General features: G+C 46.6%; 3 protein-coding genes across 8 annotated transcripts; 2 read left to right on the top strand and 1 right to left on the bottom strand.

The window, feature by feature from the left end:
• Positions 1–340: 340 nt before the first annotated feature.
• LOC134027122 (transformer-2 protein homolog alpha-like) lies at positions 341–3,919 on the bottom strand. Of its 3 annotated transcripts, none has more exons than XM_062470285.1 (8): positions 3,719–3,919; positions 2,451–2,584; positions 2,077–2,236; positions 1,768–1,956; positions 1,532–1,647; positions 1,237–1,443; positions 1,040–1,101; positions 341–861 (listed from the first exon to the last, which is right to left on the bottom strand). In XM_062470285.1, the coding sequence occupies exons 1-8, from the start codon at positions 3,749–3,751 to the stop codon at positions 851–853; spliced, it is 912 nt and encodes a 303-aa protein (XP_062326269.1). In that variant the 5' UTR covers positions 3,752–3,919; the 3' UTR covers positions 341–850. The 3 variants fall into 3 exon arrangements, with proteins under 3 accessions (XP_062326269.1, XP_062326267.1, XP_062326268.1); XM_062470283.1 differs by having other exon boundaries at positions 1,040–1,107; positions 1,228–1,443; positions 3,719–3,918; XM_062470284.1 differs by having other exon boundaries at positions 1,040–1,107; positions 3,719–3,918.
• A 185-nt stretch (positions 3,920–4,104) lies between these two features.
• Positions 4,105–8,040, top strand: LOC134027120 (obg-like ATPase 1). 2 transcript variants are annotated; one of them, XM_062470281.1, is made up of 11 exons: positions 4,105–4,246; positions 4,791–4,888; positions 5,000–5,143; positions 5,232–5,359; positions 5,450–5,625; positions 5,721–5,801; positions 5,970–6,067; positions 6,230–6,370; positions 6,492–6,588; positions 6,941–7,063; positions 7,180–8,040. In XM_062470281.1, the coding sequence occupies exons 2-11, from the start codon at positions 4,791–4,793 to the stop codon at positions 7,279–7,281; spliced, it is 1,188 nt and encodes a 395-aa protein (XP_062326265.1). In that variant the 5' UTR covers positions 4,105–4,246; the 3' UTR covers positions 7,282–8,040. The 2 variants fall into 2 exon arrangements, with proteins under 2 accessions (XP_062326265.1, XP_062326266.1); XM_062470282.1 differs by having other exon boundaries at positions 4,144–4,292.
• A 447-nt stretch (positions 8,041–8,487) lies between these two features.
• On the top strand, positions 8,488–14,285 carry LOC134027119 (transcription factor Sp3-like). Of its 3 annotated transcripts, XM_062470280.1 has the most exons (10): positions 8,488–8,747; positions 9,064–9,161; positions 9,998–10,228; positions 10,308–10,877; positions 11,073–11,228; positions 11,320–11,518; positions 11,616–11,805; positions 11,923–12,119; positions 12,508–12,747; positions 13,743–14,285. In XM_062470280.1, exons 2-10 carry the CDS (start codon positions 9,093–9,095, stop codon positions 13,748–13,750), a joined length of 1,860 nt encoding a protein of 619 aa, XP_062326264.1. In that variant the 5' UTR covers positions 8,488–8,747; positions 9,064–9,092; the 3' UTR covers positions 13,751–14,285. The 3 variants fall into 3 exon arrangements, with proteins under 3 accessions (XP_062326264.1, XP_062326262.1, XP_062326263.1); XM_062470278.1 differs by having other exon boundaries at positions 12,508–14,285; XM_062470279.1 differs by lacking the exon at positions 8,488–8,747 and having other exon boundaries at positions 8,783–9,161; positions 12,508–14,285.
• The last annotated feature ends 208 nt before the right edge of the window (positions 14,286–14,493 follow it).

Genomic DNA, 14,493 nt, shown 5'->3' with positions numbered 1-14,493 from the left:
TAATCGCCATGAAAGTTTGCACAAACTGCACAACTGTCTTTCAAATCTGCAGTAGAACTCATTCAGGTCGTTGGCCAGACGAGTCGTTAGTGGTGTGGGGGGCTCTGAGCTTGTAGTAATCTGCCTGAGCCCTCTCCAGACAGAAGCAGTCATTAGCAGAGAACGGATGTTTTAGTCTCTCTTGAGTACAGTCGTTTAGCCTCTCTCACCGCCTTGCTAAACCTGTTCTTCGACTCCTTGAATCTGACTATCCCCACTCCAGGGACAAAACATTGAGCACTGACCGACCAAGGCTGTCATCATTTATAGACAACAATACAAGGAAGCACAATAGACAAAGATTATGTAAAGTTTTATTGCTTGGATATATCAGACTTAAAACACAGTATGCAAATACACACAAAGCACTAATTGATAAAGGACTTCCGTACACTATCCAATTTTATCCTGTCAACGGAAACACCAACATAAAAAGGTCTAAACTGGGTGTAGGAGACGGCTCATCTACATAAAATGGAGCAAAGAAACACAGAAAGGATGCTTACCATAGAAATCCGCCACAACATCAACTTAACGCAGAATCTGACTACTCTCATAAAAATTAAAATATAACCAGACCTGTGTCCAATAGATTTTAAGTCCATAAACCGTTATAAAACAGTATGGCCTTCCTAGAGTGCCAGATAGACAGGAAAAACATTTAGTTGGATATTCTATTTGTCGCGTCATGAAAGGATTCCAAACATTATTCACTATACACAAGCCCCGTGACTCCCCCCCCCCCCCCACCCAGTGTTGTGTCCACTCCCCAGGTTTATATTTCGGTCAGGCCAGGGCTCCTGTGCTGCACTTAGTAGTGACCTGTTAAGACCAGACGGAGACACAGACAGACAGGCACCCGGATTACAACCACTGTTGAGCTCATTAAAACAGTTCTATAACCATTTAGCGTACATTGCATTTCCCCCCCCCTCCCCCATCAGATTCACAGATGGATCATTCAGTGTCTCCTCCGAACCATGCAGTGTGGTTGACTTACGTGGGGAGTGTGACCGTGAGCGTGACCTGTAGGCCCCTCGACTGTAGTAGGGGGACGGAGACCTGCGCCTGCAGAGAACAACAAATCAACACGGTCAGGATCAACACGAGAGCGCGGCCAGCAACAACTCTGAACCTCCTGGAGACTGGTGAGTCTCAAGTCTCAGACGATTAAAAAGTGTGATTCACCCGTATGACCTGTAGTAGTCCCGGTCGTCGTAGCGATCATAGCCACGGTCGCCACGGTCACCCCGGTCCCCCCGGTCGCCGCGGTCGTAACCGCGGTCGTAGCCTCTGTTGTAGCCTCGGTCCTCTCTGCTGCTGCGCCTGGATGTGCTGGGTCCCCCGCTGCTGCTGCCTCCACTGCCTCCTCCGCCGCCACCTCCGCCGCCTCCACCTCCACCGCTGGACGTCACATGCGCAGGTTACAACAGGAAGCTCCACTCGATAGCATTGAACAGGCTGACAAGATTTAATCCGAGAAGTCACTCACTAGGTGGGCCGGCCCATGTAGATCCCAGGGGTGGGGGTGTGTGGTCGTTTAGTGATGGAGAAATCCACTCTGATCCGGCGCCCGTCCAGCTCCATCCCGTTGGCACGCTCCTTAGCCTGAGTGGGGAAGAAACAGAGTTAGTCTTTTCCGGTCACAGATGTGAGAAAGTAACATAAGTCTATAGGCATAACCCTCACCCCCCCCCCCCCCTTCACCACACACACACACACACACACCTCCTTGGAGTCCTCCCTGTTTTCAAAGTAAACAAACGCAAAGCCCCTGGAGCGCCTGGACTGCTGATCACAGACGATGCTGACGTCGGCCAGAGGGCCGTACTTGGAGAACACCTCTCTCAAGTCTCTCTCCGTGGTGTACAGGCTCAGCCCAAACACGCCCAGACACGAGTTAGGGTCAGGGTCGGCCTAAACAAAAGGAGAGAAGACGAGAGGGGAATAAGCTGTTTGAGATAGCTGGACGAGGATGGGGGGGGTTTAACCGAGAGGATGATATGGTCGGTGAGCGTCTGGGTGAGGGCGGCGTACCCTGTTGCCAATGTGCCTGCGGCGGTTGGACATGGGGGAGTGGCTGTGGCTGCGGTGGCGGCGGTATTCCCCGCTGTGAGAGCGGCTCCTGGAGCGCCTGCGGTGGGAGCGGGAGCGAGAGCGCGAGTACTGCCTCCTGGAGCTCCGGTGGGATCTGGACCTGAGGAGAAGGAGGGGAGTTAGTGGCATGGATAGGGGTGTGTCTTCCAAGGTGAGGGTGTGTGGGTACACCAACACTAAGAAAAGAAAAAATGCTATCCTATCCCTTCCTCCATCCATCTCAATATTGACCAAAATAATCGTGACTATGATTTTGGTCAATCCAGTAGCCCTATCAACACAGACACTGAATAAAATATGCACCATTAGCCTACCTGGACTTGGAGTGAGACCGGGAACGAGATTTGGATCTTGAGTGGCGGGACCGGGCCGGGGACTGGGCAGGGGAGCGGCTGGCGGACTTCCCTGAGCCCTGAGGGGTCACACTCCTGGAACCGGACCGGGATTCCTGAACAGGTCACACACACAGAGGTCAGGAAAAGAGCACTACTGATAGGCAGACAGTCTGACAGACAGACAGGAGAGAAGGAGACAGGCCGAGGACCTCAGTCTCACCTACTACAGCCCCCACTTACAGAATGAGGACCGCAGCAGACAAAAAGACTGGGTAGACACGCCTGTTAAAAGGCATGAAAATTGTAAAGCTTTACAGTCAGAAAACGGACTCTACTTTGTAAGTTACTTTTCAAGTTAAAACGATGAACCGATTTCACTTGAGAAACCGTGTGTTGTGGACTAACATTAACTGAACAATTTGCATGCATGTTTAAGAAAGAGAAAATAGGAATTGTAGTACAGTTATAACATAGCAGGCCATATGAAATTACTCATACCCCCGTATACTTCTGATAATAACTTCATAACTTCTTTAACTTCATAACTTCAAAATAACCATTCTTTTCTTCTTTCTTCAGTTTACTTTCTCCTCCTCTTCCCCCATTGCCTGCCATTACTCCCTCTACCAGTGGGGGTAATGTTGTTCGCTTCTGCCAGCTTGCCAAAGCCATTACATGCAACCATCAGCTTCATCAAATATGACCATTAACAACTTCACATCTGAATACTTCTTCCGCATTTTCATTCTTCCAAACTCAACCTTAACGAAAAACAGACAAGGGTGATGAAGCATGGCCCTTCCTGTACAAGGCATGTTTGTATAAATGTCAAATAAGTTGATAATGTAAGACCCAAAGTACATGATTAGAGCAAAAAACCTGAGACTTATTAGAAAGATGCAGTGTGATCACTGGCATGAACATGATGGCACAAGAGCCATTTTGAACAAGCTAGGCTAGCAACAACAAAAAAATTAGGAATTAACGTTAGTTAAGTATACATAGCTTTTTCAAATCTATTGAAGAAATGAGTACCAGGGAAAACTTGAAAAAACGAGATTGAATAATCTTACGTAATTATCAACTACTCTACAATCCTAACATAAAAACGGCAAAACTGCTCAATTATTATTCTGCTGCACTCGCTAGCCACCATTAGCTCATGTGCACGGGGCACGGTGAAATGCGGTCCTGGATAGACATTCTTCGAAATGATTCGCGACTTCGTGGAGATCCTTAATACTTACCCTCTCGATAAAGTCCTTCTCGTTGTCGCTCATTTTTCTCAATAGGTGTGCTTATTATCGGATAAAACAATACGATAAGTATGTAATATCGACGGTTTACTGCAGACTTCCTACGAGGCCAACATGGAATTTGGAGCCTTCTTGTTCTTCGTCGTCGTCTTCTTCTTCCTTTGATTTCCGGTAGGCAGGGCGCAGTTTGACGCATTGCTGCCTCCAATAGGTCCGTCTTGAAAAAGCGCGCCAGAGACGCCCCACAAAATAAAATGCATGGAATTAAATACTAAGTTAACAACAATCAGATATGGCATTATTAAAAATGCATAATAGGATAAAACGTGTCATATGTGGACATTTTACAAAGTTTTGATAGTAGGGAAGTGACGATTTATCTTTGTTTTACGTTCTGGCGTATGGACCAATGGCAGTGCTACACTGTAACAACACTTCCGACTTGCTGTCTCTCTCTTGCTTGCCGAGCCCTGAAACTAGCAAGCTTTTGGACGACCAGTGTTAACTGTAATTTTAACAGTAAGTCCTTTCGTGAGTTATCGACAAAAGGCAGGCAAACATCAATGTGATTTGTGCTTTGAGGTTTTGTTTACACATAAGGATTTTGTTATTGTCTCTTTATGCCAAAAACCAACAGATACCGCAGAGTCGCAATATCTTGTCTACTCTTGGCATTTCTTGCTACCACGGCTAGTTAGCATGCTGTATGGGTTCATGGCTAAATGAATGGGACTGCAGGACCACATGTGTTGCACCTAGCGGCCTTGTTATTGCCAATGACCCATTTCCTATTATATGTAGGCCTATTTGTCATAAACGTCAGTGTCTAGTTATGTTAAATTAATTAATGAGGACGGTAGGAGCGTACCAGTTAATGGCTGGCTAGCTGACAACCTGTACCTAGCTAGATCACTGATGTTACACACCAATACCAAGTTACATTTACATCAAGAGCTATAAAAACTGTAAGCAACTGCAGATTTAGGACATTTTAGTACATGTAATAACGGAGTGTTGAATCGGGTCAATTGAGCCTGCATTTATTGAGACCTCACCTTTCTAGATGCCTCCAAAGAAGTCAGACGCACCCAAACAGCCCCCTTTGATCGGACGTTTTGGGACTTCACTAAAAATCGGAATCGTAGGAATACCAAATGTTGGGTACGTTTAAACATTTAGTAGTCCTACAACACTAGAGGCTGTACACTAGCATCAAGAAAGAAAATACCACCACACATGAGAGGTCTATGGTCTTCTCCTTCATCACTACAGGAAGTCAACGTTCTTCAACGTGCTGACCAAAAGCCAGGCAGCTGCTGAAAACTTTCCTTTCTGCACCATCGACCCCAATGAGAGCAGAGTGCCCATTCCTGATGAACGTTATGATTACCTTTGTCAGTTCCACAAACCACTCAGGTTGGTGCTTACTCATCGGTTCAATGTAAAGGTAGGCTTTACTGCAGTCTGTATTTTATTTTTGACCTCTCACTGTTTCTTTTTGTAGTAAGGTACCAGCATTTCTAAATGTGGTGGATATTGCTGGCCTGGTGAAAGGAGCGCACGCAGGGCAGGGCTTGGGCAATGCCTTCCTGTCTCACATCAGCGCTTGTGACGGCATCTTCCACATGACCCGTGAGTCACCAATCAGACTTGCACAAAAAAAAGTCCCTTCCGCCCTGAATATCTGCGTGTCTAACCTGTGCATGGGCTTTTGTGCGTCAGGTGCATTCGATGACGACGATATCATACACGTGGAAGGCAGCATTGATCCAGTGAGAGACATCGAGATCATCCATGAGGAGCTGAGGCTGAAGGACGAGGAGATGATTGGTCCGGCCCTAGACAAACTGGAGAAGACGGCTGTCCGGGGAGGGGACAAAAAACTCAAACCAGAATACGTGAGCAGAGGGCATATTTTCTAAGTGGTGAGAAGAAATGCCATAGAACTCTTCTGTATGTGAACGTTTATTGCATTCTCCAAAATTTTTCTCAGGACATCATGATCAAGGTGAGGCAGTGGGTGTCGGAGGAGAAGAAACACGTCCGATTCTACGGCGAATGGAATGAAAAGGAGGTATGGCAGTTTGTGTGTGTGTGAGACAGCGAGTGCGCTTTAAATGAGTCCATTTACTTTTGCCATCGTATTTCATAACAAAATCATTTGCAATACATGACTGGGCTTTTTTTTCTGCAAGAGATAGATATCACTATGACTCTCTCACACTTTCTGTTTGCGTTTCAGATTGATGTGCTGAATAAATACCTGTTCCTGACATCCAAGCCTATGATCTACCTGGTTAATCTTTCAGAGAAAGACTACATTAGGAAAAAGAACAAGTGGTAGGTTTGATTGTCCCACTGTTTATCTGTATGTATGTATATATATATATATATATATACACGCAGTTTATTTATATATACATATATGTGTGTGTGTGTGTGTGTTGGAAAACAAATTCTTCCCTGTCTGTATCCGAGTTCCACAATTTCTCTTTGCTTAAGGCTGGCAAAGATCAAGGAATGGGTAGATGCCCATGACCCAGGCGCCCTGGTCATCCCTGTGAGTGGAGCGCTGGAGAGCAAGCTGCAAGAAATGAGTGACGAGGAGAAGGAGAAATACTGCCAGGAGCAGAAGACCCAGAGGTGAGGAGGAATCCTTCATCTGTGCCGCAGTCTGGGAATCCATTCCACAGACAAATGATAAACGAAGATTATTAGGATTATCACCGAATCAAAATGACGACTGTAAACTGTTTGTGTCCAGTGTGATGACCAAGATCATCAAGGCTGGCTATGCAGCGCTGCAGCTGGAGTACTTCTTCACCGCAGGACCTGACGAGGTGCGAGCCTGGACCGTCAGGGTAAGACCTCCTTTCTTCATCTCCCTTCTGACTGTTATATTGCTGCCTGTTAGAATCCTGGTCATCTTCATTTATCCTGACACCTCAGTGTTTCCCCTACCATTATATTCGGGGGGCGCCCCGCCTCTCCAACGGCACCCCCCGCCCCCCCTGGAAGGTCAAGTTAATAATTAAAAACTGCACCTCGTTGCTGCTTTTGTGTGTACTCAGCTGTTTTTTTGTTGGTAAGGTACACACAGTGCTATGCGTGTAAAAAGGGCTATACAAATACATTTTGATTTGAGTGCTACCTTGATGCTTGACTTGCCTTCAGGGTCAATGTTGAATTTTTGTTCCTTTTGTGTTCCAACAGAAAGGCACCAGGGCACCTCAGGCAGCGGGGAAGATCCACACAGACTTTGAGAAAGGCTTCATCATGGCCGAGGTCATGAAGTATGACGACTTCAAGGAGGAGGGCACTGAGAACGCTGTCAAGGTGTGTGTCTCGTAATGCATGCTTTTGTTATTTGATGGGACTGACTTCTTGTAGGCTGAACATACATATCAGTCAAGAAATGTGTTTTTCATTTGTTTTCCCTCCCTCTGCCACAGTCTGCTGGCAAATACAGGCAGCTGGGCAGGAACTACGTTGTGGAGGATGGAGACATTATCTTTTTCAAATTTAACACACCCAACGCACCCAAGAAGAAGTGATGAGACCAGATGGTTGTTCCAGCAGGTTCAGCCCAGTCCTGCTCTGGAGGGTCACAGTGTCTGCTGATTTTTCTTCCTTCCTTCTCTCTCTTGTATGGGTCAAATCAACTGTTTCAGCCCAGGGACTCATTTAGTCAAGCTGTTAAAGTGTTCATAGCACAAATGACAGAGAAGTAACAGAACAGAGTACATACGATTGTTTGCGGTGATGTGCATGTCAAACATTCTACTCTAAAAGCATTCTCAATATGTACATTCTGATCTGACATCTTCTGTGCATTTCTGCCATCTATGAATGTTGCAAGAATGAAATTAATCACACACTATGACCCTAAAGACCTGGACTGGAAGAAGTTTTTTTTATTTTTAGACATTTCTCATGATGCCTGAGAAACCAGAATTCTGACTGCTTCATATTTTTGGGGGTGTGTGGCTTTGGGACGTATTGGAACCCCTTCTTTAGTTGTCTTGTCAGCTTATCATCCATGCACACAACCTAAATACAAGACATAACATCATTGTGAATAAGCACATTTATATCCAGATTCTCTGACCAGGACCTGTAGTTCTGGATGCTTCCTTTTCCTTGTGCTTCATCCTCACTGACTTTTCCAAGGTATTAATATAAAAGCAAACTGACCAGTGGCCATTGTAACAACCAGAATTATCAATTCATGTGTCATGTTCTTAAATAAGTAGGCACTTCTTTGAGAATGCATGCACTGCAGCTGTGTCCACAATAAATCAAGACAAACCAGATACTTTGTTTTTGTTTTACAATGTTGGGAGTAAACTTTTAATAGTGGCTGCAAACAAGTTTACAGTTACGGGAATTCAATTAGTAGGCTACTATAAAATATCCGTACACAGAACACGCATCACAAATTGCGTTATTGGACATTTAAAGTCATACTGCCTGACTGGGAAGTGTAGCCCCAGGAGAGTTCAGGATTACATTGAAATACGGACCGTTTTTAAAATGCTGAAATTACTATAATCTTCTAGAAAATATATCAGATTTGCCTGTAGCTTGGTATTGAGTACCGAATGAGTTGATTTTCTTTCTACGTCTAGCTCACATCACGTCATATTTCCAAATATTTGTGGGCTCGTGTCCCGACAACAAACAGGAAACGTTTAAACTATTAAATACATTGACGTTTTAGCTGGCCACAGACGACGCAAATGTGCCAGTAGCTAACCAATCGCTTTAGAGAAGAACGGCGGGACTTCCTGTAATGTGATGCAAATTTGACGATCGAGCTTGTTAGCCCCACCTTTTTGTGTTTCCCGCACCGTCAATCAAAATAGAAAAAAACTCGACCCGAATTCACCGATCAACACTAGCCCGCCTTTGATAAAATAATCATGTTCGGAGTTTAGTTGATCACATAATCTTCCGATTATTACCATTCACGCTATGACTCGTACGTAACATTTAGCCCATCGAAGCATACAACCTACCGGTGAGTTTGAGCAACCGTTAGCAAAGCAAGCTACGTCTTTTTAATCTTTTACTGGACCTATGTGCTAGCTAGCCAGCTAGCTACCATTAGCTAGCTTGTTGGGTTAGCTAGCTACTAGTACTAGCAAGCCAACTAGCAAGAGCTGACAAAGTAAACATTAAATTTGAGTCGAAATCCTCGTTGAATCTCCATTGCAAAGTTACGTTTTGCAGTCATCTCATCGAGGGCTGAAGTTTTTTGATAGTTTTTAGTCTTTTCTGGCCGTTAAGTGTTAGAATTTTCAGAGTTTTGATCAGTTTCCCCTTCTCTCTGCTAGCGCCAGAGCAGCCTTTGAAACAAGGAGAAATGGCGTCCGCGGACGTGGACAGCAGTCAAAGCGAGTTTCTGCAACACGGCGGCGGAGCGGAAAATCAGGTATCCGACATATTTGCACGTCCTTCGTTGTTTTCTACCCACGATTGCAGAATGTTTTTGCTAGCATGAAGTTCACACGTTTTAAATTTTGATGCATGGGGGAAAAGCAGTACACTTCCTGTGTTCCCCGTAATAACGGCCACCCACTTTACCCCTCTAAAACCCGCCCATAGTGGGTAGGACACTAGCTTCAGTCAGTCACTTAGGTCGGCTTTGGTAGCCAGTATACCTTGGTCTGGGGGATGCTTTTTACATTCTAAAGATATACTGAATTTTTACCGAATTCTAATCTCTTAGTTGTCGATTGCTAGTGCCCCCTCCCCCCGCTTGAATGAGTGCTGGTTGAGATCTGGAAGTCATATAATCATGGCGACCCTAGCTTATACACATAATGCTATATAACTAGTAAAACATAATGTCTTAATTACCTAAACATTTAATTGTCAGTTGCATATACTTTAAATATACTTGTCATGGGATCAAGTGTCAGCTTGGCGGGCTTGTAGCCAGGCAGTGACTGGCAGACGCTGATATGGCTTTTACTCAGCAATATGGTCTATCCGGTTTAACTTGTTTACATAATCTCATTTTGCTGGACTAGGGGACCATAAAGCTATGGGTAGCAACATCTCAAGAGAACAGGGAATTGAGCTTTATAAACACTGCCCATTGTACATATCTTTATACAGATATGTATTGTAGTCAAGTGAGAAATATGGTCATTTAGTAGTCATAAATGTGAATCTATTGTTTCCAATACGGCCTAGAGTGTGCTATGCTATATTTGCTAGACTGCTGTCCCTTGACACTCATCCCTCCTTTGATGTGTCTCTCAGACCACAGACATGTCAGCCATCCAGCTAACGGGTTCAGACCAGTGGGAGGTTCTCACTCCAGTCTCTACAATAAAGGAGGACCAGGGAATTGTCCACATTTCAAACTCGGGAATTGTCACGTCCAACGGCCAGTATGTGCTACCCCTTGGGAATATGTCCAACCAACCCATCTACGTCACTGCATCCGGGAACGAGGCCTCGGCCAACGGCTTGTCCGGCATCCAGTATCAGGTATGGAAACACACACACGCACACAGAGATGTTTACACTCAAAAATTGGTACTGATCTGAACTTTCCTCCCCCCACCAGGTCATCCCACAGATCCAGAATGCTGATGGAACATTGGCAGGATTCTCTACGCAGGGATTGGACGACGGCACGGGACAGATTCAGCTCATTTCTGACGGTAGTCAAGGCAACCTCGGAATCAGCGTTGCCACAACAACGACCACAGACCTATTAACACAGGCGGGCCACGTGCAGTCCATCCAGGGCTATAGTGGAGGGGTCCCCGTCGGTTTGCCCAGCAACATAACATTTGTTCCCATAAACAGTGTGGACCTTGAGTCACTAGGTCTGACCGGCGCTCAGACGGTTCCCATAGCCACGGGTGTCACCGGGGTGACGGCTGATGGACAGCTGATCATGGGTGGCCAATCGCTAGACAGCCATGGACAAGACGGCGGGACAAAACAATCACTGGTCTCAGTTAGTGACGCTCACCAAGAGCTCTACGTGCCAACAACCTCCTCCTCACAGCTCCCAGAGACCATCGACGGGACGGGGGTCCTGACTCAGGCGACAGCTGTGTCGGCCGGAGTCTCAGACCCCTCGTCTTCAGAGAACTACAACTCCCACAACCACCTGCAACACGTCCAGGTCAGCCAAGTCAACAGCACAGTAGTAGGCCATCTTGTGGTTTCAGGTGGTTCTGTCAGTACACGTAGCCCAACATTAACACGAGTACAGTGGCATCCTATTAGTGACATTTCAAATGCATGCATCGTGTTTTGTATCATGACATTTCTGGATTTAAACCAGGTCTCCACCTCCAATCCCTCACCTTTTTCCCAGTCCATCCTCCAGCTCTCGGGGGACAGCCAGGGGCAGGACTTATCACAGGCAGGCGGGCAAACTATGCAGAGCGTACAGCTGGTCAACCCCGGAACCTTCCTTATCCAGGCCCAAACAGTCACCGCCTCAGGCCAGATACAGTGGCAGACTTTCCAGGTAAGAGTGTGTGTGTGTCCTCCTGCGTAGGACTCCAGTGTTTTTGGTGCCTTTTAAATCTGTAACGGTCTAACCTCCGTCTCTGCTCCAGGTCCAAGGGGTTCAGAGCCTCCAGGGTCTCCAGCTGCCCCAAGGCCAGGGGCAACAGCTGACCCTAGCCCCCGTCCAGACCCTCCCCATGGGCCAGGGGGGGCAGGTCAGTCTGCCTAACCTTCAGACGGTGACCGTCAACTCTGTGGGGCAGGCGGGGGTGCAGTACACGCAGGGAGATGAGGCGGGCAGTCCGGCCGGTAAGGAACCAAAAAACACCCCCCCACACACACCCTTCCCCTTCTTTAGTACTCGAGTGGGACCCGCGTGAACGGTTTTTCTTCTCCGTTTTCTCAGACATCCAGATCAAGGAGGAGCCCGACTCGGAGGAGTGGCAGCTAAGCGGAGACTCCACCCTCAATACCAACGACCTGTCTAACCTGCGCGTCCAAATGGGCGACGAAGACATGGACATGCCCAGCGGGGAGGGGAAGAGGCTGAGGAGAGTGGCGTGCACTTGCCCGAACTGCAAAGAAGCCGGAGGGAGGTGGGTGTCTCCCAAAACACGCTCACGCATGCTAAAATATCCCCAAGTCTTAATTAATTATTAAGGCCCCATGCCTTTAATAATTAAAAGAAGGAATGTTCTCCGTCTCTTTCTCAGGGGTTCGAGTCTGGGGAAGAAAAAGCAGCACATCTGCCACATCCTGGGCTGTGGGAAGGTGTACGGCAAGACGTCCCACCTGCGCGCCCACCTGCGCTGGCACAGCGGGGAGAGGCCCTTCGTCTGCAACTGGATGTTCTGCGGCAAGAGGTTCACCAGGAGCGACGAGCTGCAGAGACACCGGAGAACGCACACGGGTAGGAACCTCTCCTCGGTCTCTCACTCTCTCAAACATGCCTTTAGAACAGTGGTTCTCAACCCTGGTCCTCAGGTACCCCCTGTCCTGCATGTTGTAGATGTTTCCCTGCTCCAACACACCTGATTCAAATGAAGGGGTCGTTATCTAGTTATGCAGAAGCCTGGTAACGACCATTCATTTGAATCAGGTGTGTTGAGGACCAGGGTTGAGAACCACTGCTTTACAACATGCCTTTTAGAACATGCCTTTTAGAACATGCCTTTTAGAACATGCCTTTAAAACATGCCCTTTAGAACGTGGACAGGGGGAAATGCTACTAGTCTGTCTAGTTTCTTTCCTTCCGTACGCTCTCCCTCATTCTTCCTGTGCGCTGTTCCCACCACCAGGTGAGAAGAAGTTTGTGTGCACCGAGTGCTCCAAGAGGTTCATGCGGAGCGATCACCTGGCCAAGCACATAAAGACTCACCAGAACAAAAAGGGCGGCGTGTCCGCCTCCTCGTCCCCGCCCCCCAGCGACACCATCATCACCGCCGACGGAACGACGCTCATCCTCCAATCGGGCGCCACCACTCACGAGCTCCTCGGCAACCAGGAGATACCTTTGCAGCTGGTCACTGTGGCCCCTGGTGAGGTCATGGAATGAGGGTGTGGTTTATAAACTGGCCTATCACAGGAACCTCTGGGCTTTTTTCCCTCTCCCCTCAGTTTTTTTTACATATGAATATATACGTAAATATATATGACAAATATATATATTTTAAGAGTTATCATGATGACTTTATGTTTGTTTTGCAGTCTTTTTATAGACGGAGCAAAAATGTGGTTGCGATATACATGCGCGAAATTATACACGTACGCACGCATAGACAGAAACACACCAGGACATGAATACTCAACACAAAGAAATGCCTTATTTTGTATCATACTCTGTTGTATAAAATGCTGGAGATGCATGTGTGTGTTTTTAAGCTTTGCGGATAATTGGTATGGGATAGAAAACATCGGACAAACGATGACTATGGCGGGGGTTGGAAACGGAAGAAAGCAAGCGGCCCACAAGCCCTGTAGAGGGTGCCCATGTAATGAAAGTAGAAAAGGCATTGATTTTAGGGGTGATCGATTCGCCAACCCTTCCAGCTGAAGTAGCACGGCACGGCACCCAACCTAACGCACCCAGACTCCAGTAACAGGTGTGCCATGGGCCTGTTCTAGCCTGTCATGACAGGACGTGACCTCTATCTGCCTAGTGTCATATGTGTGTGATGTCAGGCCACTTCAGGTAAAGGATCTTGTTCAGGCAGCGGTGCCTGAAGTTGCCCCCCCAGAGACTGATCCACAGTCAGTTGTTGTGTTCCTCCAGTATAGGGTCCCATGGAGAAACAAGCTGGTCCCAGCTCTAGGGCTGCTAGCACAGCAGCTGTTAGCTGGGTTAGCTGAGCAGAATGTCTGGTCTTCTGTCCATACGAGCACACGGTGATGCTTGACCATGTTAAATGTGTCTTCATTGAATTATTATACTTTTGTTTCTTTTTTCTTCTCTCTGTTTCCACATGTTCATGTATTCCCTGTATATTCATTCACATTGCATTGACTTCTCTGTCTCGACTTGTCATGTCTGAAGGCCTGTAGCAGACTCAAAAGAGGGTGTGCCTCTGAGATTCAGAGGTTCTCTACGGCCGAACGGTCGGATCGACCACGGCCGCTACAAGAAGAACAAGGGAGACGTGCACAGGAACCCGATAGAACGTGCGATGAGAATCGGAACATTCCAAATGGCTTAACACCTTGAAGATGGCTGCCTTGCCTGTCGCTGTGGGTGGCGGGTGGGGGGTACTGACACTTGTATAAGATTCCTGCTTGCTAGTCACTATTCAGTCGAAAGGAAACAATCATGCCATTATTTTTTTCCTGTTGAATTTTTTTTTTTATTATCGTAAACTTCTTTCTCGTCTGTCTGTGTATGTAGCATCCATGTTCATGTATATTATCTTATTTTCACATTGTCTATAGAAGCCATCTTCTTAGTTAACTGATTCTGTTGTATCAAAAACCTTTATTGTAATTGATTTTTTTTTAACGAATTTGTGTAAAATTTGAATGTTACTTTTTGTAAAACCTTTTTTCAAATGGATCACAATAAAATTCTGAATCCTTCCAACGAGAAGGCATGTCTTTGAGTGCGATCACTTGGCGACGCATTAGTCTCAGCCGGGGTGCGAGGCGACTTTTCTGTGTTCGTGTTCCAGCGGTGTCATACATGTACATACATCTTCGGCCTGTACCTTGGGGTGTTGAGTAGACAGGGGAGAAAGGAACATGATCTTGTTTCCTTACCAGACTCAACATATTTGGTAGGGAAGAGTATGACATGA

This window comes from Osmerus eperlanus, chromosome 9, assembly GCF_963692335.1.
Source record: "Osmerus eperlanus chromosome 9, fOsmEpe2.1, whole genome shotgun sequence".
Lineage (NCBI taxonomy): Eukaryota > Metazoa > Chordata > Actinopteri > Osmeriformes > Osmeridae > Osmerus > Osmerus eperlanus.
Note: the sequence above shows the minus strand (reverse complement) of the source record. Positions and strands in the feature narration are given on the sequence as shown.